The following is a 25909-nucleotide window of genomic DNA, read 5'->3' on the forward strand; positions in this document are numbered from 1 at the left end:
TCACGTAATTCTCATCCCTCAGAATAAAATTCTGAATGACCCTACACATCTTCCTGTAAACTTTGATTCTAGAGTTGATGCAAATATTCTGGAATAACTCACTGAGACAAAGAAAACTTTTGTCAGTTACTTTTCCGTCTGAACCTCACAACGAAAAGGCCAGATTGTTTAGAACTGGAAATTGAATTTGGAAAATAAAGCTATGAATGAATACAAGTTCCTTAAAAGTTTTTTAAAATAAGAATTTAATTGTTCAACTCAAATTAAGTGCCATAAAATTAAATTTACTTAATAGCTATTAAGTGATTACAGTAATGAAGAACCTAAATGGCTTTGCCAGTAAGTAGAATTCCAGCAGCTTCTATATGCAGAGCATTCTATGGCATGCCCAGCTTTCTTTTTACAGGTCATCTGACTCGGGTACAGTGGTGTCTTCTGTAGGTTCAGTTGTTATCACTACAGGAATATTCTCAGATATCCATCCCTTTGGAGTTCTATTAAAGGACCGTCTGCCCGAGAGAGGATTGGTAAAGGCCAGGAACCTGGGATCTGTTAGCAGTAGTAGTTCAAAATCCGGAACTTTGAATTTAACCATTTTTGATGCTTTTTCAAAACCTCCAAATGGAGTGGCAACTCTGTGGAATTCAAAAGAGAGGAAAATAATAATTAACATTCAGTTTTATTTGTCATAAAGTGCAAACAATCTCATAATTTTATGGACCTGTTGTTATGGTCTTCAACTAATGTTTTTCAGTTTGGGGAGTCTCTGAATCGAGCATTTTCATTGAAGGTCCAGGCATTGATAGTAACACAAAGGACGCATTGCTGTAAAGCCACTTAGCGTGTAATTGTATTTTGACAAATCGGATTCATGAATCATTACAAACAAGTCTTGCCTCTGTGCTTTTGCTGTTTTGTTGTGTCTAATGCCTGTGGCATTTCAGTTTTATCTTGTCTCCAACTATGCCAGCCCACATCCTTCATCAAATTCCTGTGGTATGGGTCGTTTCTATTAACCATTTGTATGTAGGATATGGTAATTTTTACTGTTCTTGTCTATTTTTAAGATTATCGTTTATATGAGGTCATCTGTGGATTCCAAACTCTTTGAAGTTAAGAAAGAGTATCTTGTGCATATTTCTATCTGCATCTTAAAATCTTCAAAATTTACTAAAACAACAACAACAAAACAACAACAAGAAAAGACCATGCATCTGAAGGACAGTAGGAAGGAGTATATGGGAGCATTTGAAAAGAGGAAAAGGAAGGAAGAAATTGTAAACAAAACATAATCCCCAAATAAACAATTTTTTTTTCAAAATTTCCCCATTTATTTCTGGATAAAAATCCAACCCCTGCTATTGCATTCAGGATCTCACAGGAATTTCTAGTTTGTTTAATCTTAGCCACCATTTTCTCATTTAGCGTCAGGCACAGTCCTAAAGGAAGGTGGTATACGTTCAGTTCTCATGTAGTAAAAAAAAATGAACACGAGAAAACAGCTAATGGTGATGAGCTCTGCAGTAGATTTAAATAGGATGATATTGTGAGTAACTCAGTGTTTAGTTACTTTAGTTTGAATCATCATGAGTATTTCTCTGGGAGAAAGATGCCATTTAAACTGCCTTCTGAAGGTGAGAGGTTAGCTAGCCATGAGAATTTGGCTAAGGAGCAACAGCATGTTCACTAGAAAGACTAATCAAAGGCAGATAAGATTATGCTGGGCACGGTGGCGCATGCCTTTAATCCCAGCACTTGGGAGGCAGAGGCAGGTGGATCTTTGTGAGTTCGAGGCCAGCCTGGTCTACAAAGGGACTCCAAGACAGCCAAGGCTACAGAGAGAAACCCTGTCTCGAAAAACCAAAAAAAAAAAAAAAAAAAAAAAAAAAAAAAAAAAAAAAAAGGTTTTGGAAAGTTCAGGAAAGGAAGAAGACCTGTTTCTCTAGATCAGCACATAGAGGCAAGAAAGGCTGCAGGCAGATTGTGTGGGGCTTTGTCTAAGGAGAAAGAGAGGCCCCAGTGGTTAAGAGTGCTTACTGTTCCTTCAGAAGACTAGAGTTTAGTTCCTAGCCCCTGTATCCTGTAGCACACAGCCACTTGTAACATCAGGTCCAGGGGATACAAAGGCCTCTTCTGGCTTCTGCATGTCATACACACACACACACACACACACACACACACACACACACACACACACACACACACGCACAGAGAGAGAGAGAGAGAGAGAGAGAGAGAGAGAGAGACAGACAGACAGACAGACAGACAGACAGACAGAGACAGAGACAGAGAGACAGAGACACACACAGAGAGACAGAGACAGAGAGAGAGAGAGAGAGAGAGAGAGAGAGAGAGAGAGAGAGAGAGAGAGAGAGAGAGAAACTTTCTTAAAAGTGGATTTCCTGTGAGAATGAAGGGAAACAATTGGAGGGGAGTGCTGTGACCTGATTAAACTATGTAAAGGGAATTCTAGTTGCCATGTGAACAGACTATAAGAGGTCAAGATAGGTAACTGGCAAAAAATTATGGTTTGGATTCCAGGTGTTGCCTGTGAATATGGAAGACCCAGTGGACTGAAGGTCTGTTGTGGAGGCAGAGTGCTAGTGTTTTCTCACAAATCAGATAAAGATGATGAACAATGGATGATTAGCATGTGTGCAAGGGCGTGGCTGGACATCCTAGTATGAAGACAGTCACGCTGTGTTTGTCCTGTACACCTTCAGGTACATTCTGTTCTTGCCAAGTGGGACACTGCTTGCCCTTCCTGTTTATTCTCAATGTCACGTTGCTTCTACTCAGATCCTTCCGTCTTTCTCTGGAGTTCTCTTGCTCAAACTAGTACATTCTAAAGACTCTTTGAGTTTAAAGTCATAGCTTCTTGAAGATTTCCCTGCCTTGGGAATGTGTTTTCACAGACTGTGCAATCCACCTTATATTTATGTATTGGTTTGTTTGTCTTATGTTACCTTACCGAATTCCAGAAGGGTCGAAGTTCTCTTGATGTGTGTTGTAACCTATTACAATACGCTTGCATAGTTCATCCTGCCGGAAGATCCCCGCAAACATCTGGACAATAGGAGTGAGCAAACCTTTCATGTTTTCCAGTGCAATGGGGGAGCGTTGCTGAAATAGACCTGAATGGGGTTTGTTTTTCTTTGTAGCTCTCTCGCTCTGCTCCCTTCCCTGGGTATTTTAAGTACAGTATGTTTGCCTTCTATTAGTGAAATGACAGAGCAGTAGTATTCCTGTGGACGTTACAAACTTAACTCACTAATTTTGAGTTGTTTCACTAATTGTGGCAGTCTGCTGGAAGGAATGCTACAGCCAGGGTTCTTCCTGTCGTCTCACTGCATGCACTGTAGTGTCCAGGAAGCTGTTTTGTCAGGAGCGGCTGTTGGCCACTTGTCACTCGTCTGACTTCACAGGATCTCGTCTTCTACTACGTTGGCCATTTAGATGGACATTCAACTCAGAAACACTCTGGAAACAGCACTCACCTGCTGGAGGTGGCATGCGACCTGCAGCATTTCACGCTTGGGTCAATGCTAATGCAGCCTCCGAAGTTAGGAAATGAAAGGGTTTCATGGCCACATTTTGGGCTAAAATATCTTTAGTGGTATGAGAAAACTTTTATTTTTTTATTTTTTATTTTTTTCTTGGAGAGGGGTTTAGGTTTTAATCCAAGGTCACACACATGCTTCACAAATACACAGCCACTTAAACATAACCCCAGACTAAGGAATATTTTGTTGTTTTAAATTTTCCCTATACTTATCCTATTCTTTTAAAACTATTATATAGAGTATATAAAATATTTTTAAAATATTTCTTAGTTCAGAAACACTTGAAGTTTTATATATTGATTTGAAAACACTGTGTCAAACTTCTAAAATAAAATCTTGCTCTAAAATATTCACTGGACACTCTGTTCACCATGTTTTGTTAGGTAGTTTGTTTTTTTACCATAAGTTTTGTAAGTCTTCAATATTTGTTGTTTTATAATAATCTAATAACAGTGAGTTCCTAACACTGAGCCTGTATTAATTAAGTAGAGCCCCGATTTATTAATCTGTTATCTTTATTCACATATGTGACTTGGGTTTTTCCTTATGTGTGGATTCAAGATTTTGTGGTTTTTAATTTTGTTGTGTTTAGGGTCAAGCTCAGGATTTTATGTAATCTGACAGATGCCTTGCCTCCAAGCTACATTCCCATCACTGGGTTATTTCCCAACTGCTTAATATGTGTATATTCATAGAGATAATATCAATGTTCCACTTTTAAAGTTCTCTGCTATATTTTTTCTAGTAAAACCAGGTGCCTCCATTATCACATATTATCTTAATCGACCAATAAGAATACCAAATAGCAATTATGAAAAATCTCAGGATGTGCTAGAAGAATGTAAATAGAAACCAATGCCATGATCATTACTCTCAAAGAAGCTGTAATCTCTTCAGAAGTTAGTTAACTTTTTTTCCTTGTAGCAAAGGCATACTATACTGAATTATGTGAGAAGACTCTCCCAGAATGTACAGGATGTAGACAATACATCAGGTAAAATAAATGTGAGTCAGTACTGAGGATATTCAAGCTTCCGGCGGAATAAAACAGCATTGAGATCATTATCAGAGCCAATGACTGATAGACTGTAACCTTCCTGAAGTAAGAAGAGGCTGTAAGCCAAAAAGAGTCACTCCACTGAGGAGGGCTGTAGATGAGTTGGCTTGCATAAGAGGAGGAGGAGGAGGAGGAGGGGAGAGAGGGGAAGAGGGAGAGAGAGAGAGAGAGAGAGAGAGAGAGAGAGAGAGAGAGAGAGAGAGAGAGAGAGAGAGATTTTCTAACATTCTTGTTAGAATTTTAATTTCCTTAAATGTAAAGATCAGTGTAGAAGAGTGAGGGGAGAAGGAGAAAGGAGAGTAAGCTGAATTATTCTAGCTTTAATCTTGTTTTCAAAACACTGGATAACAAGATAGTAAGTGAAACAATGATTATTGAAGAGGAAAAGCTAAGCTAAAACACCAATCATAGACAGCTTGGGATTGGATTAGTGTCTCCTTTCTAAGAGAGTTACTTAAGCACACTCCAGCAAACTAGTGGGTAAATAATCAACCGAAGTTATGCAGTAGCATGGAAAAGCACAGGCTGTAATGATAAAGAGCAATTTAAAATATGATCATGTGGGTTAATGACCAAGAGAAGATACTATTCTTCAAAACAAAACAAAACAAAACAACCTTATCTACCTTAAAATACTAATACTCTAGAGAAGTAAACATTTGATATGGAGGCTAAATTAACCAACATTCCCTGAGAGCAAGTTATAAGCATGAGAAATAAAAAGGGCATATTTTTATCCTCCTGTGTATAGGTGACAGTCAGGACTTATGGTTTTGTTCTGGAACTTAATAATTAATAATAATGTGAATATATGCATGTGACAAAACCAAAAACAAAAGAAAAAAGTTAAAGTAGTATGTCTCCTTCCCAGACCACCACATAAACTAAAAGTAAACACAAAAATTATAGAGCAGCAGACAAGAACTAAAATAGAGCTATGGGATAGGTGCAGTTCTTGAGTTGGACTGGCTAGCGTAAAACTCCATCTTCCTCTGAGACAGTGGTTCTCAACCTTCCTAATTCTGAGACCCTTTAATACAGTTCCTCATGTTGTGGTGACCTCCAACCATAACATTACCTTCATTGTTGCTTCATAACTGTAATTTTGCTACTGTTACAAGTCATAATGTAAATATCTGAGTTTGCCGATGCTCTTTGGCAACCCCTGGCTTGACCCTCCCGAAAGAGTTATGACTCACACACTGAGGCTCATTTCTCCAAGATAAATTACTTAACATTCAAGACTTCCCAAAAATTGATTATATAAGATCAATTCATTATTCAACATAGATGTTTAGTGAATGTCTACTAGGTTCCAGGTACCATTATAAATGCTGAAGTCATGGTGAAAATTAGGAGAAGGTCACATAACTTTGCACTGGTGTCTGCATTATCGAGAGGGAGACTCACAGGAAAAGAATGGACTGACCATAGTGGACATAATGAGAAGAGCCATGAAGAAAATAAAGCACAGTACTTATAGCATTGTAGAACTTAGCTCAGGAGAAGAGCACCATTTAAACACACACATCAAGAAGTCTTGGTATGGAGACAGAGCTCAGCAGTGGTGCCCATGCCTTGTGTGTGCAAGGCTAGGGACACATACACACACACACACACACACACACACACACACACACACACACACACACACACACACAGGGAGAGGGAGAGGGAGAGGGAGAGGGAGAGGGAGAGAGAGAGAGAGAGAGAGAGCACAAACAAGAGAGCTGAATTTGTTCAAGTGATCTCATAATTATTCCAGGAATAAAATTTGCCATTTAAAATGCCTTTTTTATTTCTGAAAAAAAAAAAGTGCTGTTTTCTTTCCTTTTAACCAGTTGCATTTTATTTTTTCCCATGAAACTGTGAGTAGTTTTCTTGCCTTGTAAAGGATAATATCCGTTCTGTTCCTGCATCCATCTCTTAGCTCCCACTGCAGGTCCAGGGGAGGCTGCTGCCTGGAAAACAGTTTTGTTCTCTCTGGCACCTCTGAGACCACATCCTGTTGACTTGGCCTCTATTGCCCTCTTGGCATAAATGAAGGTGGGAAACCTCCTGTGAGGTGTTGTAGGTCCACGGAGATACTTTCAAGCTTTGATCCAAGTTAGTGGAGCAAAAATTTGCAGTGGAAAAACTTGAAGTCTTCTCTTGAATGTAATCAGATCTCTACAATGTCCATAATACTAACTTTGCAGAAATATGTCTGAGTTAAAATGGCTTTCATATTCTGTCACCTCTCTGGTGAATAATAAGCCTGCACCTTTCAGATTCGTGGGTTGGTGCTTTTTTTGTTTACTCTCATGGATTACATTTGTAAAAGTAAATAGCACTGGCTGTATAATATACTCATAATAATTGTTAATTTCTTCTGCAAAGTAAAATCCTTGCATAAGATTAAAGATAAATTATTCTACGAAGTAGAAATCAATGTTCTATGTTTAACTGCCCTCTAATCATAAAATATGTCTTACAGATGAGAAAATTAAGTTAAATGTTGTGCACAAGATCATGCAGCAATTTGAAGTAAAACCAGGAAATTCCTTGCCCTCGGTTTATTTCTCATGTGTTCCTCGGATGTAGCATGAAGTTTGAGTGCATAGCAAAGGAATATAAGAACAAAAGGTTGTGTTCAGATCTTGGTCATTTGGGGATTGTAGTTATCCTTGGGAGTCAAGTTTCCTTCAAGCATTATCAGCACCGAGAGTTATCAGCCTGCGTCTTCCCCTTGTTACTATCTAATGACTATGCTCAAGAACATGGGGTCGCTAAACTGTAGTAGTTTACTTCTTGTGAGAACATGAGATACATGGAAAGAAATCTCTCTCTCTCTCTCTCCCTCTCTGCTCTCTCTTCTCTCTCTCCTTTCTCTCTCTCCCTCTCTCTCTCCCTCCCTCTCTCCTCTCTCTTTTCTCTCTCTCCTCTCTCTTCTCTCTCTCTCTCTCTCTCTCTCTCTCTCCCACCCTCCCTCCCTCTCCCTCACTCTCCATGCGCCTTTCCCATTTGTTTTACAATAATGAGAAAGTTATACCAGAATAACACCTCAATGTAATAACACGTTGAATAATTTAGTAAATGTAAGAGAAAAGCAACACTTACTGCATTTTGCTTTTGAAACATGTGCGCATGATAGTCGAGGAACTAAATTTTTTGTTGAATTATATTCTTAAGATCATTAATAGTTTGAAAAAATAAATTGGGTTGGCCTACAATGGTGAAAGAACCCATTTTATACTTGAAAATTATTTGAACTTCTCTTTTGAATGACTGGACTATATTCTGACTGATTTAATAAAGGGGTTTTGCCCCATTGAATTTATACAGGTAGAGATAATTATTGAGGTTACTTTGTCCATCTGAGAATTTTAAAATAAAAATTAAAAATAAAAATATACACATATACAAAGAAGCACATCCAAACTATAGGTTGCAGGCCATAAATATTATTAGCATTCTTTATTTTTTAGTGTTTTGTTCCTGGTGTCTTTTATGCTGACTTTGTAGTCTGTACTTCTGCCACATTCACTTTTTAATTCTGGTGATCTGTCCTTTTGAATGTTTGTGGGTGCAATCAAACCCTCGGTGAATAATAACAACTCTATTCTTCCTGTCGCATTGTCTAATAGGGGTCAACAAATATCCGTGTCCGGAAAATTGTCTATTTAACTTTGACGTTTAAAGAATAGTCTCAGAGGATGTAGAATTATAGTTCGGTGGTTATACCATGATTTCAGGTGTTCTTTCATGATTTCTATTGTTTCACTTCAGAAATGAGCTTGCTTTTACTTCTTTGAAGGGAATCTTTAATCCTGGGCCTCCAAACCACGCTCCTGTGTTGCTCACTCTTCTCAGCTTGTGCAGTGTTTCTTGAGGCTTCTGCCATGTGTGAAAAGGGCTTGCCCATTAGTCTGTCCATGTGGATTCTCTCTCTGTCCTCCCAGGTCCTGTCCCCATAGACTGGCATGGCTGCTGCACGTGTGTCCTCTGCTTTCTTTGCTATTTGGTTCTTTTCTTTGTCTTCTGTGTTTCAGCTAGAACATTGCCCTGTGTCATATCACAGTGCTCTCTTCAGTTCTACCTAATGTCACTAAGTTCATCTATTAAGCTAAACACATCTCTGTTTCTCAGTATGATACATGTGCAGAAAAACAGGTTAAACTTCCATAACACAGATACAACAAACTACCATGGAATAGCCATGCACATTAGGAATACTTTACAGCACTATGTGTATCGTTGCCCAGTCATAAACCATCTTGCCCCTGGAAGTAGTCAATAATTTGAGTTTTGTAGCAAAATTTAGGCTAGAGGACATTATATTAAGCTGGTCTAAAAAGCCAAAACACTATATGATTTCACTTACAAAAATATTTAGAGTAGTAAAAATTGTAATGACAGAAAGTGCAGTGGAGGTTGTAAGAAACTAGGGAAGAGGAGCAAAAAAAGAAAAAAGAAAAAAATCATTGACTAATATGGATACAAGAATGTTGGTCTTGGAGAAGGTGGGGATTGTTACAGATGCTGTGAATGTAGTTAACACTATTGGCCAGTACCTTAGCATGACTAAATGTGAGGTTGGTAGATGGCTGAACAGGTAAGAGCACGCCCTGCTCTTGCAGGTGACTAGGTTTCCAGCATTGACACGTGGCACACAATCATCTGTAACTCTAGTTCCGGGGGACCTCTTACCCTCTTCTGACCTCTGTGGGTACCATGTACACATGCTGTGCAATACACACATTTGGGTAAAACCACTCATCCACATAAAGTAAAACACATATGCCTTTTAAAAAAATGGTTAAAGTTGTCAATTTATACTGTGTGTTTTATCATCATAAAAAGCTGGCAGAAACTAAACAGTCATAGAGATGATTTGAGTCTAAAATCGTGTCATCTGAAAGGGCTGACTTCTGTCCTGGCAGCTGTGTGGCTGAGAGCAGGTGGCATTTGCCCAGGTTGAACCTGCTGGTTGGAGCCACACGGAGTGTGCTGAAGGCTGGTCTACTGTTTGCTTACTGTTTCTGGCTGGGAGCCTGGAGGAGATACAGGGCTTCCTAATGGAAAATGCTAGTCTGGTCCTTCTCTTTCCATCCTCCAAACTGCTCAGTTTCGCTTAGCCTGGCAACCTTTTATGTTTTCCTAGTGAGCACCGCCCCCAGGAAAGAGGCAACAAATACTGGGTTTAGGTTCTAAAATTTCCTTTTAAAAAATTGAGATTTTGTTCTTCAAGATAGTTGACTATCTTTATAGCTTTTCAACCACTTAAAAAAAACAAAACAAAACAAACTATTGTGCCAGCAAGATGGCACGTCAGGTAAAGGCCATTGCAGTTCTGTGATGTCCTGAGTTTCATCCCTGGGACTTACATGGTAGAAGGCAAGGACAGACCCTGCAGGGACTCCTCTGATCTCTGCATGAGCACATATGTAGCATGTGTGCTGCCCTCCCCACCACACAAACAAAATGGAGAAATACAAATATAGAAATAAATGCTTAAAAAGTCATTTTATAAAATTCTTCATACTGACCCCGATGAATTAACTAGTTAAAACTTTTAGAGTATTAGTAATAGTACAAAAAATTGAATGTCTACTAAGACTTAGCAGTTGGTTAGGTTTCTACTTGGGTTATTTTCTTAGGATCAAAGATAGTTTTCTACAGACGATTTGACTCCCTGCATGGTGGTGAGAACATCTTGGTCTCACATACCCACCGAGTCACCCTGGATAACCGAGTTACCTGTTAAAGCTCCTGTAATCAGGCAGTTCTGTCTTTCCTTCGGGCTGGAAGAGTTTTGGGTACAAAGCCTCCAGGAGCTCAGGATTGCCGCCAATGGCCTGCTCCCAGGGGGACTGGTAGTACTTCGGAACTGCCGTTGTGTTAAATCTTTCAGGAGGAATTTCCTTCAGTGGTCCAGAGTACCCTTTGCAAACAGAGCAAAAGTGAGTGAACAGAGTGCTCTTCAGTTACTGAATGCCAGCTCACACCTTCCTGCGTTCCGTGTTTCTTGCTGGGGTAAGTTTTTGAAGAACCCTTCTAAGGAGTCACCAGAAAGCAACAAACTGATGGTGGAGACATTTAAAATCTCTTTTTGAGATCAAGAAAATTAGAAAAGAAGACACATTATCATCATCATCATCATCATCATCATCATCATCATCATGATGTTTGCTTTAATGACTTTCTTTTCCAAATCATGTTATTTTCCCTTGACTATAATTTACATTTATTTAAGTAAAACTATTATTTTTAAATATGTCTTTTTGTTATTTTATATTAGACTAAAAAAATAATAATTTTTTAAAAAGGAGCTGAGTACCCACTGTAGCCTTATTGCTGTGGAATTCTTCACACATACACTAACTACCTAGCTTAAAATGTTGAAATATTAGTAATTAATTAATGTAAAATTTCATAAAGATATTCTCTCTCATTACGTAATAATGTTTCTAAATAATATTAACTGAATAGGATTTTCTTTTAAAATAAACTAAAGAGCCCTGTGCTTTCGCTTGTGGGTTTTGTTGTTATTGATATTGTCTGTTTCTTTTGAGAAAAGAACTAAGTAGCACAGGTTGGCATGGGACTCCAGAGTGCTAGGATTAAAGTAGTGAGTCACCCACACCTGACCAAATATATGTTTCACAGACTATATATAGAGCCCTTTCAGAGATCAGAAACCAATAAAAATGACTATTAAAGGCTGTGTTCTGACTTCCATATGCACTCTGCAGAAGATACACACGCACACACACACACCTCATATAAATAAGAGGTTTAAAAGGAATACCATGTATTATCTGAAACAACATACAACATTTGTAAATATTTCACATGACTATTTCAAACTTAAACATTACATTTATCATAATCTTATGAAAAATATATTTAATGAGAAAAGCTATATTGTTTAAATACTGTTTAATGAAACTTCAAAGGAGTAGAATCTTTTGAGTACATAGGAATTCTACTGTTCCATTTGAAGGTGATTAGTTACCTGGTGCAATGTTCTCTGGATTTGGGGGGCTTCGTGGATCTGGGGTGTTGGGAGGAGTAGAGGGGGCTTGTTGTGAACCACCTTCCAGGTTGCTTCCATCAATTTTCCCATTCTGCATAGCAATTTTATGCTGTAGTTGTTTAAAAGTAAGTTTAAACTATTAGGCACAGTAATAGCAATGTACGCTGTCATTTGTGTGTTGAGAAAGTAAACATGCCACCATATTGTTTCTCAGGAACTCAGTAACTTACATGGTAATAGAGTTGAGCAGTTCGATGAAAACTTTTGTGTAAGTCAGTCTCTAATTCACTGAACAGCAACAACAACAAATTATTACTTTGTGCAAGGCACTGTAGACCTTCCTCTCAATTTATTTTATTTCTGTTCATAACATCACTGAGAAATATGTTTACTTTAAAAATCTTTACCAACATAATAAAACAAAGCATATTGACCAAGCATTTGACCTAGAGATTTCTTTAATGTTTTTATTAATTCTTTGAGAATTTTATCCTATGTGTCTTGCTCGTATCTAACTCCTTTCCCAAACTCCGCCAAGATCCTTTCCAACTTTATTAGATTTCATGTCCCCCCTTCTCCCATTGAGTCCAGTATGTGCTGGCCAACTACTCCTGAGTGTGGGGCCTGCCCTGGAGTGTGGCTGACCAGGTGTCACACTACTAAAAGAAAACTGACTTGCCCTCTCTCAGCAGCAATCAAATACCAAGAGCTCAAGCTAGGGTGGGGACCTCATGCCCACCTCCCCTCTTCCATGCTGGGGTTTGTCTGCTTGAGCTTGCTCGGGTCTTGTACAAGCTGTCACAACATCTGTGAGTTCGTATGTGCATCTGCCTTGCTGTGCCTGGCAAACACTGTTACTACCCCTGGCTGTTAGACTCTTTCCACCCGCTTGTCCGCAATGGTTCCTGAGCCTTGAGAAGAGGTGTGTGATATAGATGCCCCATGTAGGGCCGAGCTCTCTGAAGTCTTTTATTCTCTGCATGTTGATCAGTTGAAGTCTCTATGTTAATTGCTATCTACTGCAAGAAGAAGCTTCTTTGATGAAAGTTGAGCAGTGCACTGATTTATGGCTATAGCCATATTATAGGAATAATTTTAATGCTATGTCTTTTAGCAGAATATAGTAATAGACTTTCCCCTAGGGCATTTGTAACCACAAGTTCATAACTCTATTGGCAGTATCTTATGTAGGTTCCATCCCTTGAAGTAAGTCTTAAACCCAGTTGAAGAAGTGATTGGTTACTCCCATAAAATTCTGCCTCCAGTGCATCAATGGATATGTCTTGCTAGGCCGGTCATTAATATAATTTGCAAGGTTCACAGCTGGCTGTGATTGATGTTGACTTCTCTCTCTCTCTCTCCAGTGAGCTTGTGTGGCACCTTTCAGCATTATGAAAGCTAGCCAGTAGGAATGAGGCTTCCAGTTGAGTACCAGCTAGGTTTGCCCATGTTCTGTATGGCTCAAGCATATGGCGTCTTCAGCAATAGGATCTTACTGTCAAGTTCTAGAGGGCAACTGATCGCCTGCAATGTTTCAATGGCCCTCTTTGGCTGATAGTTTATTATATTAACATCACATTTTATGACGGTTTGTTATACTAACATTGTGTTTTATAGCTAAGCTTTAGAGTCATTAGAATATAGAAAATTCAAATTATATAACATTTAAACAGCTGTCATACATCACATGTCCACAAACAGAAAACTACACATATTTAGGTACATAGACTTAATATAAAGAATGTTATTTTTTTTAAGAAAATGAAATTCTAAAAAGAGAGACTTTTCCTTTAAGTTTTAAATGAATTTGTTGTAGTCTCATAATTTAGGATTTAATCTATAGCAAAAAAAATTAACACATTTAAAAGATTTTACTTTGTTTCCATTTTCCTAGCTGTTGTGAATAGATCAGAAAGAAAGTACTTGTTGAGTCAGTCCTTTGGGCATAGGACAAGGAGGGGTACAGCTGGGTCATATGGCAGTTCTATTTTTAGCTTGCTGAGAATTCTTCATAATAATGGTCATAGTGGCAGCAATCCACTAACTGTGAATAAGTGTCCCTTTTTCCCACAGCCTCATCATCACGTGTTATCAGTTATTTTCTTGATCTTAGCTATTGGGACTCGGTTAGGATGAAATTTCAAAGTATTTTTAATTTGCATTTCCATGATTTCTAAGACTGTTGAACACTTTCAAAGATGTATCTTAGATGTTTTGATTTGTTCTTTTGAAAACTCTATGTCCAGACCCATTTTTAACTGGGTCTTGACTATTTTGATTTCTTTATATATTCAGGATCTTTATCCTATTTCAGATGGATATCTGGCAAAGATTTCCACTTTGTGGGTTTCCTCCCCACTTGATCAATCGATCAATGCTTTTCAACTGATCTTGGCAGTGCACATATACACAATGACATATTTGGCTGTAAAGAAAAACTAAATCATGATATTTGCAGATAGCTAATGGAATTACAAAACATTATACTGAGCGAGGTAACAACACCGCATGGTGTCTCTTATTGGTGGATCCTAGCTCTGCATCTTTAGATGTGAGCATAAAACCCGGAATAACCTCAGACGCTAGGACAGTTAAAAGGGACCAGGAGGCATGTGGGAGGAAGTCTAGAGGGGGACAATAGAAGGATCTAGGTGTTATTAACAGGTAAACAGGGAAGGCAGAGGAAGGCAGCCTTTAGCTGGGCAATGGAGAGGACCATGGAGAGGGTGAGGAAGAGAGGAGGGACAAATAAAGAATATTTGGAAAGCCACAAGAAATAATATTATTTTATGTTTGCCTGAAATTATAATATGTATTTTACATATATTATATATATAGTTTAAATGAAATTATGCCACCTGAGGTGACAATGCTTCTCCCAAACGTTTTGGATCATTTAACAGAACCTCCAGTGCCAGGTGTGTGACATTTCATTTTGAGTTGTAGGCCAGGAGAGTCCAAAAGAACTGCAAAACAAGCTATTGGTGTTGCTCTTGGTTGTCTCTCACAAAATGCAGAGAAAGTAGTAGCAGGGGTGAAGACACTACACATATCAGACACAAGACTTGGAGGTTTAGGGGTGGATTGACCTGGAAGTATCCTCCCTGAGGACTAGCTCTCGAAGTTCCAGAGAGCTCTTCAACCAGAAAAAGCATTCAATGTCCCGCACACATAGAACCAGAAAAAGCACTCTATGCCGCTCACACATAGAACCAGAAAATGTGCTCTATGTCCCTCACACATATGGCCATCTTTACATGTATACATGCTTGCTCTGAGTCTAATTTGAATACTTGTTTTTTAAAAAGCTTTATATAAATGATGTATTCTATGAGCATTTGCTGAATTTTTAGTGAATAAATCATCAAGTCCAGCTAATTTCTGTTTGCCATAACTATCATCATCATCATCATCATCATCATCATCATCATCATTTGACTGCTCAGTCCACCAAACTTCCTCATTTTTTATCATATAGACATCTGCCTTCTGCTCATTTCCCATCATCTACTTCTTTTTCAGTCAGTTGGAACACTGATGCTTCTAGGTATGACATGACTCCAACCATTAGAATTTCTTCCTTACGTCATGTTGAATACCATTCGAACTCATGTTCAGCCACTAAGATATTGGACTTACCTCTTACATGTACCAGCACATTTCTAAGCTCTAATCGTCCAAGGTCTTTGTTCTTTGCTGTTCATTATTTTACTACTGTTGCGTCATCTACTTGGAATGACTTTCCTCTGTTTATTATCAAGCCAAATCCTAGATTCTCTATGTTTACCTTCAGTTTTCCTCTTCTTTCAAATATAATGTACCCAAAATGCCGCCACATCTGTATCATCTCAACACTTCAACTAACATCTGTGCCATGCTTTTATGACCTTTCTTATTTGTCCTTGTCAAATAGATTTTTTGTTACCACATTGATGCCATTGTGAGTTAAGTCTAGCTAGGCAACATTAATTTTTTTATGTAGTTATACATAAAGACTATTTTTAGCCAGGCATAGTGGCATCCTTAACCTCAGCACTCATGAAGCAGATATAGGTAGATCTATGTGAGCTTGAAGCCAGTCTTCTCTACACAGTGAGTTCCAGGACAGCCAGGACTGCACAGTGAAACTGTCTCAAAAAAAAGTCTTAAAGGCTATTTTCAATAATTGCTAAATATAAAGCTTTTCCATACATGTTTTAAGGTTTTACATTGTGAACTTAATATCTACCTCAAGTATTTTTACTCAATTTACTTTATTAGTATTTATTAACTTCAATTTCAATTATACATTGAAAGGCTGTTGAAATCAATGTGAGAATGTCCAAAGCATAATGGATAAAGGATCGCCTTTTGTTGAGTTTCTGGAAGGTGTCTGTGCAATGAATGTTACCTATGGATTCTACCCACATTCATTTTAGGAATCTTGAGTCCAGCCTGCTGGAAGCATCTCCTGAGGCTTACAGTGAGCAGGAACATCAACTCTTTTGGTTAGTCACTAGCAGGAAGGGCCCAAGACTTCTATTATCATTGCTTAGTGTACACACAAAGCCTTATGATGAGCAGGTGATGACGGACTGTGGCGTAAGCCTTAAATTACAGTGTTCATCTTCTGTACTTCCTGTCAGGCAGAAAAGACAAGTGAAAATATGGTGTCTGGTTTAGTGAGGCTAACTATAAAGAAAATAAAATCAGAATAGTATCTGGTAGGCTAAAAACATGCAAGTTAACAGCTTTAGGAGTTCTCTGGTGGTTTTTTTTTTGGGGGGGTCACTATGTATACTATCATATCATCTGTAAATAGCGATACTTTGACACCTTCCTTTCCAATATGGAACCCCTTGATCTCCTTTTGTTGTCTTATTGCTCTAGCTAGAACTTCATGTATTATGTTGAAGAGATACAGAGAGAGTGGGCAGCTTTGTTTTGTCCCTGATTTTAGTGGAATTGCTTTGAGTTTCTCTCCCCTTAATTTGATGCTGGGTATCGGCTTGCTGTATATAGCCTTTATTATGTTTACGTATGTCCCTTGCATCCCTCATCTCTTCAAGATATTCGTCATGAAGGGATGTTATATTTTGTCAAAGGCTTTTTCTGCGTCTAATGAGATGATCATGTGATTTTTTTCTTTCAGCTTGTTTATGTGGTGGGTCTGGTTTAGTGAGCCTCATTTCCATATATTGAACCATCCCTGCATCCCTGGGATGAAGCCTATCTGATCATGGTGGATGGTTTATTTGATGTGTTCTTAGATTCAGTTTGTGAGTATTTTATTGAGTGTTTTTGCATCAATGTTCATGAGTGAAATTGGTCTGAAATTCTCTTTTTTGTTTGAGTCTTTGTGTTGTTTAGGTATCATGGTGACTGTGGATTCATAGAATGAGTTTGGCCATTTTCCTTCTGTTTCTATTTTGTGGGATAGTTTGAGGAGTATTGATATTAGCTCTTCTTTGAATGTGAGCTAGAATTCTGCACTAAAACCATCTGGCCCTGGGCTGTTTCTGGTGGGAGACTTTTAATGACTACTTCAATTTCATTAAGGGTTATAAGACTCTTTAAACTGTTTACCTGATCTTGATTTAACTTTGGTAAGTGAAACCTATCAAGAAAACTATCTATTTCTTCTAGATTTTCCAATTTTGTGGAATACAGGCTTTTGAAGTAAGACCTAATGATTCTTTATATTTCCTCAGTGTCTGTCATTATGTCCTCCCTTTCATTTCAGATTTGATAATTTGGATTCTCTCCTTCTGCCTTTTAGTTAGAGCATGGGAGGGGGCATGTAGGAAGACAAAAATCCTGTAGAGAAAAGAGAGACTGTGGGTGGATGCATCTCTAGGACCAGCTGGAGACCTAAGTCAGGGCTCCTGGTGGTGGTGGGACATGAGAGGGACTCTAGCAGAGACTCCTAGCATCAGGGGACATAGAGAGTGAAGAGGACACCTCTAAGTAGACCAGTCTCCTAGTAGAAGGAGGGGAACACCAACTGACCCACAAAAATATTGACTCAAAAATCACCCTGCCTTCAAGATGTGTGGGGATAAAGATAGAGCAGATAGAGCAGAGACTGAGGGAATGTCTAACTAATGCCTGGCCCAACCCAAGACACACCCCACGGGAGAGAGCCAACCCCTGACATTAACTCTGCTATGCTTGCAGACAGGAACCTAGCCGACTTGGCCTCTTAGAGGCTCCACCCAGCAGTGCCTCGAAACAGATGCTGAGATTCACAGGCAAACACTGGGCAAAGCATAGGGAATCTAGTGGAAAAGTGGGGAGAAGGAGAAAAGGACGTGGAGGTGACAGGAGCTTCATAAGAAGACCGATAGAGTCAACTGACTGTGGCTCAGAGGTGCCTGCTGAGACTGAGGCACCAGCCAAGGACCTTGCATGGATTGGATATAGGCCCCCTACAAAGATGTAGCTGATGGGCAGCTCAGGCTTTGTGTGGGTCCTCTAGTAAGGGGAGCAGGGGCTGTCTCTGGGATGGACTGTCTTACTAGCTTTTCTATTATTTCTCCCTGGTGGGACTGCCTTGGCCGTCCACAGGGGAAGAGGATGTGGTCAGTCCTGATGCAACTGGATGAGCTGGGGTAAGTGCGTAGGGGTGCTCCCCTTTTCTGAGGAATAGGGGGAATGGGGGAGAGGAAGGGAGGGTAGGATTGGGAGGTGAGGAGGGCTGGGGCTACCACCACAATGTAAAATGAATAAATAAATAAATGCAAACAGATCCATAAAGAAGCTTGCAAGTTAAAAACATGTATGCAGTACACATTACATGATTTCTTACCAAAATGACAAAAAATAAGGTTTGTTGTAAATGTCATAACAAATATGAAGAAATTGCTTTTTAAACGAAAATAATAACTGTGTATTAATATTCCCAATACAGATTGTTTAGTCTTACTTAAGAATTGCTTTTTTTTTTAAATCAAGAGTTTTAATTTTGATATAATAGTGAATGTATTTTGGAGAGTAATAAAATGCGGCATTCTAAAATCATGACAAGCCAGGTGTAGTGGCGCACGCCTTTAATCCCTGCATTTGGGAGGCAGAGACAGGCAAATCGCTGTGAGTTCGAGGCCAGCCTGGTCTCCACTGCAAGACGAGGACATCTAAGGCTACACAGAGAAACCCTATCTCAAAACAACAACAACAACAAAAACCCAAAACAAAATAAAATCATGACAAATTGAACTGTTTTGTGAGGGGAAAAAAATGTCTTGGTACATTTGCAAATGTGTACTTTCTTTTTCTCTTTTAGTTTTAAACTGTTTCTTTTATTTTTGAGATTACAATATAATCACATAATTTCCCCCTTCCCTTTCCTCCCTCCAAAGCCTCTCATGTACCCCACTTTGCTCTTTCAAACTCATGGCTTCTGTTTTCATTAATTGTAGTTACATACATCATATATACATACACATATATTTATATGTATTCTTCAATACATAAACCCAACCTTCTCAGTCTGTATAACGTTATTATATTATATTTTCAGGACTGACCATTTGGTATTAGGTAATCAATTGGTGTACTCTTGACTGGGAGAACTGCCTTTAACAGAACACTTTCCCCTGAAGATTTTAGAAATGCAAACAGCTCAGTATGCACTTACAATGACTTATAGATTTAATTTATCACGAATGTTTACTTCACCAACTCCTTCTTTTTCCCTTCCTTCCTTCCTTCCTTCCTTTCTGTTTTGCCTTTTATTTAAGAAAAATGATTTCATCAACCAGGACTTCAAAACCGGTTCCTATAACAAGCAACCATTCTTTGGAAGAACTCGCCCATTTGTCCTTATTGTCATTTCACACAAAGCACATGTGGCTTGAATTTGCCGGTGCCCTTTAGAAGCAGATTAACCTCAAAGCTACAGTTATTCTTTTATTTCAATGGTGTGTGCCTGTCATCGCAATACTCAGCAACAGAGGCAAGAGAATCAGGAGTTCAAGCCAGCATTGACTGTATAGCCCAGGGAGGGACAGTGTGGGATACACACACACACACACACACACACACACACACACACACACACACACAAAATCCAAACAGACCCCAACCAAGCAAAATAAATAATGATACTTAATAGTTGAGATAATGGCACTGCTTACTGGGGATTGGACTGTTGTTATAATCTGCATGTGATATTAAGAATTATAATAAAAATAGGAACTACACAGATAGCTGAGTAAGTGTCTAAAGCTCAATGGATGTGGAAAAGGAAAAGCTTCCTCTGGAAAATCAGATCAATAATTAGGCTAGGCTCCTGGAGCGCTAAAGGACGCTCTGACCCAGGAACCAGGTGCTAAGGGTTTGATCTTGACTTCCTCTTAGCAACATGAGTAGTTAATTTACAAGTTTCTTTTCCTTTCCTAATTTTTTTCTTATCTGTAAAATATGCAGACTCAGGTCCTCTCTAAGGTGTCATCTGACTGTGCAACCTGTTTGTGACATGAAAATATGCCTGAAGGATATGAAGAAGCCAGCATATAGAGTCATACTCACTTTGGTAAAGGAATGATGACACAGTCACCGCAATTTGGAACATTATGAATAGGACAGGGTTTTTTGTTTGTTTGTTTGTTTGTTTGTTTTGTTTTTAAGACTGCCTATTCCTGTTAGTTAATTTATAGCTTTGGCAAACATTTAGTGATGGCCTATTATATTTCAAACACTATGTTGGAAATTTAGAGGCAAATAAATGCATTTTGTTTTGTTTTGTCTAGAGATGATAAAAGCATGCAACATTAAAAGACAAGTAATTACTGCCTTCACAACCTTTATTGGTATACCCTACTCTGAATTATTTGCCATCATTAAGTTCTTTTGATATGGCTGTCTGGGATTCTATTAATCATTTAATGCTCAGTTTTCTTGGAATAGTATAAAATTCTCAAGTCATATCTCCCTATACTTATATCTGAAAATAGATGTGTAAGATTATGAGAGAATGTGGTGTTTTGGAGGACAGTTTTAATCCCATGTACCAGCGGTTCTCCACCTGTGGTTTGTGACCCCTTAGGGGTCGAGTCACCTTTCTACAAGGTCACCTAAGACCATACTGTATATCAGATATTTACATGATGATTCATAGCAGTAGAAAAATTACAGTTATAAAGTAACAACAAAAAATAATGTTATGGTTGGGGCGGGTCATGACAGCATGAGCAACTATATTAAAGGGTTGTGGCGTTAGGAAGGTTGAGCTTCATAAGCCTTCTTCAGAGCTGTAGCTACACTGTTAGCTTCTGTAGTGTGAGTGGGAGCCGTGCAAACAGGCATTGTTCATTTCCTGAGATGTCTGAACATGCAGACGATTTTGCAAGGCTTTTCCTTAATCCACCTATTTCATTTTACTTCCTACAAGGTCTTCTTTGTCGTTATTCCTTGATGAATGTAATTACGTAACAGGCCAGCAGATAAGTGCGCATTAGTTTCAGCTCATACTGTGCTAGCCACACATATTTTCTGAGAAGAGGGTATTATATATAATAATAGGCTGAAATAACATCTATTTACCCATGCTTGCAAGTGAAAAAAAAAACTATCCTTTACAAATGAAAACACTGTAGTTGAGTGTGTCTAACTAAGTTCCCAATTAAAACCAAGATAAGCCATGGTTATTGATTGATTGGCTGTATTCTCCGAATTGAACTCAGGACTTTGAGATCCCCACATTTCAAAATCTTAATTTAAGCTTGACATGGTGATACAGGCCTTTAATCCCAGTCCTTGAGTAGAAGAGGTAAGCAGATCTCTGAGAGTTCAAGATCAGCTTGGTCACACAGAGAGTTTCAGACCAGCCAGGGCTACATCGTAAGACTCATCTAATTTTATTTAACTGCTAGGAAGCATAATAAGGAAATAAGTAATAAAAATAAATAAACTGAGGTACCTTAACTGGTTATGTGCCTTTAATGAACTAACTTCCTTCTCTACAATTTCTCTCAATGACCATTTAAACAAATACGATGCTAACATATGTAAGATCTAATTTTTTGTTAGTTTGAGACAAGATCTCACTATGTGATCTTGGGTGGCTTGAAACTTACTGCATTGCCCAGCTGGCCTCAAACCTGTGAGTGATCCTTCTAACTCTGCCTTCAGAGTGCTGGGATTACAGGTGTGCAGTACCACACCCAGCTGTCAAACATAATTGAATATGTTAAGATCTTTGATGCATATTGGCCAATGAGCTAGGCGCGTGCTGTTTTTGTCATTACCATGTAGGAGAAGTACTCGGTGATGGTGCTTGCCGTTCTCAGCGTTTGCAGGGCCAGGGTGTACACAACGTTTATGCTTGCTTCCTAGACCTCTGTGTGCTCTGGGAGTGTTTCGACCACAAACACGTAACTGTAGGTGACAGGGCTTGGAAACATCTGGTGCCACTTCTTTCCACTCACGCTTTATCCTCTTAGCCGAGCAGACCATTTAAGTGCTAAATCTACAGTTCACAATGCCCTATTGAACAACAACAACAACAACAAAAAGCATTCTCCTATCATACGTAATGCTTCCTCTATTTAGACACCCAACCTATTCATCATCCTGAATAAAAGGGTCAAATAGAATCAACCTGAAAGAAAAATATGTGGAGCAACTCGTTTGGGAGCCTGGTACCACATAGCCACTTAGGCATGCTGTTAACCCATCTATACACTCACGGTCCGGCTGTACTTACATTTATCTGCGCTTTAGATTCATACTGGAAATTTTCAAAGGTGTATTTGTCAGATCTCCTTTGACGCATCTTAAACAGCCGGGCACCACGGTTACTGAAATGGGACAATTCTTCTATCATGATGTCTCTGGGGACGCTAATTTTTTTGCCCAGGTCCATGCCATCAACATCTGCAAGACAATATTGACATTAATGAAAATCCAAAAGGAAGCATTTTAACTCACTTGGCTAAGTTCCATCATTTGTCTCCCGCCCTACAGTATACTAAGTGATGAACATGTGCCTCAATCAGCTGGCGCTGGGGGACGTCCTGGACTAGCCATCTTGGCACGGCATGATCACATATGTCGCTTATTTTGTCTAAAACCACATGTCCTCGTCTCTAATGTTCAGCTAATAATAATGAGAATGATAACTATACCACTGAGTTGTTACTAAACAAAATTAAATTATGTGTAATTAAGTGAAATATTTCACATAAACCATTCAGCATGCTACCAGGCACATGGAAATAATTAATAAAAGTTAGTTGTCATACTCAGTATAATTTAAGCTTTCCAATTATTGACTTTTCAAACAGGATTGCTTCATATTTACATCAGTACGCTTCACTTTTCTCCCCATATTTCTATTTATCAGCCTGAGTTTTGCCTGTTACTGAAGCACACGTTCTCTCTAACCCCACCAGCTAGTCTCAGATAAACAGCATTCTTCCTGTAGCTAGCACCAAGCAACCTGCATAAAAGGGGGTAGGAGTGGATATCTTTTCTAACCGGCTCAAATGGCATGTCTGTGAATCCCTAAACTAAAATCAACATGTAATCACTAATGTTTCCATTGTATCCTGAAAGCATTGAATCATAGTTATTTTATTTTCGGATTATTTTTGCTTTTAATTTTCTCTATTCCTTATATTGTAATTACAGGAAAAAATGTAGCGAGTGTTATTTTTAGCTGAGAGTGTGGGTCATGCTTGTAACCGTAGAAGCTAGAAGTGAATGCAGAGCAGTTGTGAGTTCAAAGCCAGCTTGGGTTGTGTAGTGAGTTGGATGCCAACCTGTGTTGTATAACTATCATCTGTCTCAAAACAAACAACAAAAGACTCAAGACAAAAGATTTCTACTTTACACTTCTAATAGTACATTGCTTTCTTAGAAGGCAACAGAGATGTACCTCTTCTACTTTTTTCTTCTGTTTTGATTTTACTTGCAGATCTGTTTGTAGCCTAGACTTGCCTCTAACTCACGACACTCCTGTGCTAGTCTTCTCCAGCTCTGAGTTTGTAGGGGATCTGTACCACCACCTTGGAGTGCTTCTTAGAATCAGGAATAGATTTCCATATAATGCACAGAATCTCTTTGCTGCTGAAAGGTCTTATTAAGTACACAAAGAGAAAAACTGGGCTGTTAGGCAAACAAATGTTTGTTTCTACTGCCTGAGACAGAAAGAAGCCATAGATAATGTGACAAATCAACTATGATAATGCAGCTTTGCGGAGTGTGTCCCGGAACACAACAGGCCTTGGTAGAATGGCAGGTGGACCAGGACAGAGGCAGGGGAGTCAATGCAGAGATTATGTCCTGGGTTTATGTTGAAGCCTCCAGATGAGGCCTCACGGGTCACCTCTGAATTTTTCAGATACATAAACCACCAAATTTCCTTTATTGTTTACCTAGCTACTTTCTGTTATATTCAACCAAGCATGTGCTAACTCATATAGCTATTTTCTCCACACACGCTTGTTAACATAAGAACAAAATTTGTGCTAACCATGGAATCACAGCCAAGGGTGAGGGAAGCTGACCTAGAAGACCCATGATGAGGTCCTTGATAAATAAGGCATAGGGGAGTCATTTGGAAAAAGAAAATTAAAAAAAAGAAAAACCAAGCAAGCAAACAAACAAACTCCTTTTTAGCAACTTGCCACAAACTGCCACAAGGAATAAATGTGCGCTCACAGCTACCAGAATTTACCAGCCCTCAATGGCAGGGTACACAAAGAAATTATCAGCGGATACAGTCCAGTGTTGCTTGTAAATTTATGCCTCAGGAGCACAGAAAGAAGAAACAGAGAAGAAAGTGCTTCACCAGCTCTCAACTTATTCATTACATTCCCATCTGTATCTCCCCAATGTTAAGGTTTTTGCCTTTCTGCTTTACAGCGGCCTTCGGCGACTGAACATCTGGATTAAATGGATCAGAAGCATTGCGTAAAAACCAAGTGATGCGCTGTGACTCATCCTGGTTTGCAAACAAGACTAATACATTTTCAGAAATTCTACAAGCTAGGAGTTACACAGTGAACACACCATTATTAAAATTAAGCGATCAGATAGGTGCAGAGGTACATGTCTGTGATCCCAGCTCTTTGGGAGGAGAGGCAAAGGATCAGGGGTTCAAGGTCAACTTAAGTTCAAGACTAATTTTGAACTGTCTAAAAACTTACACGAGCTCATATGCACAGAGGCACACACAGATGAAGAACACATGCACATACACACACAGATGACATGCACATACATGCACACACACAAGTGCATGCATGCATACACATGCAAACACATATACACATGTGCACACATACAGATAAACACACACACACACACACACACACACACACACACACACACACACACAAATAAAAGATATAAGGTTATGGATGTAGCTCAGTGGCAGAGAGCATTCGCCTAGCCTATGTGAGACCTTGTTCCATTCCCAGCAATAAATACAATGAACTCCTGGCTGTGCATAGTGACATATCCCTGCTGCTCTGTAATCATCAGACCAGTGCAGAAGGATCATAAGAAGAGGACCGGCCTCCGCTACAACAGTGAGACCATGGGTAAAAGCCAAAAAAGTTCCATAAATGTAATGTTTAGACAAATCACTGTAAAAATTACAGTAACTATTCAAAAGGTATCACTGTATATGCTGTTGGATACTTTTGCTATTATCTATATGGTCTTGAGGTTATTCATATCTATTATAGCTACACGAGAAAAATCTGAAAATACTATATATTGCTATATACATACATAGGTGGCATTGTACTATTGCGCGTGTCATCCCACACTTCATTTAGAGCCACTATGATGGGAGCTCCAAGTTGGCCATGTTGAGAGTATTTATAACACAAAACATGGCAAATTACCAGCCACAGCGTCACATCCATCAATCTGTCTACCACTATGAGCACAGATTCCAAGTTCAGGTGTCTCCTGTCCTTTAGTGTAACCCCAGCATGGGGTCTTAATGATATTTTTTTAAAATCTCAGTGCCCGATAAATGATACACACTCTCACCCCCCCCCCCCACCATGACTTAGAAGGTATGTCTTTGAGGCATTAGCTCACCCATTGAAAATAAAATTGCTAGGCATAGTTTCCTACTGCTGTCATTTATAGTGATAGAGAACTGCAGTCAGATCTGGGAATCGAATCCACATACAAGCAATTGTAGTACAACCAAAGATCTTTAAAAACTGCCTTCTCGTGATTGTCAGGCAAGCACAGTCTTAATAGATGAATAGCTAAACCATGGTAGGGGAGCTTGCTGAAGCTTATTTTCTTAGGGTGGCCTTACTGATA

At 39.0% G+C, this 25909-nt stretch overlaps 1 protein-coding gene across 1 annotated transcript in view; it reads right to left on the bottom strand.

The window, feature by feature from the left end:
* Window positions 1-233: 233 nt before the first annotated feature.
* The window catches only part of MYOZ2 (myozenin 2), a 30877-nt gene continuing 5201 nt past the window's right edge, over window positions 234-25909 (bottom strand). The window contains exons 3-6 of the mRNA XM_084757828.1: window positions 22323-22492; window positions 11618-11747; window positions 10360-10543; window positions 234-635 (exon numbers count right to left, since the gene is read on the bottom strand). Coding sequence (XP_084613954.1) covers window positions 401-635; window positions 10360-10543; window positions 11618-11747; window positions 22323-22492 — 719 coding nt within the window. The 3' untranslated portion in view covers window positions 234-400. The remainder of the gene's footprint in view (window positions 636-10359; window positions 10544-11617; window positions 11748-22322; window positions 22493-25909) is intronic.

The sequence above is a fragment of the Acomys minous genome, assembly GCF_964271855.1.
Source record: "Acomys minous genome assembly, chromosome: 14".
Classification (NCBI taxonomy): domain Eukaryota; kingdom Metazoa; phylum Chordata; class Mammalia; order Rodentia; family Muridae; genus Acomys; species Acomys minous.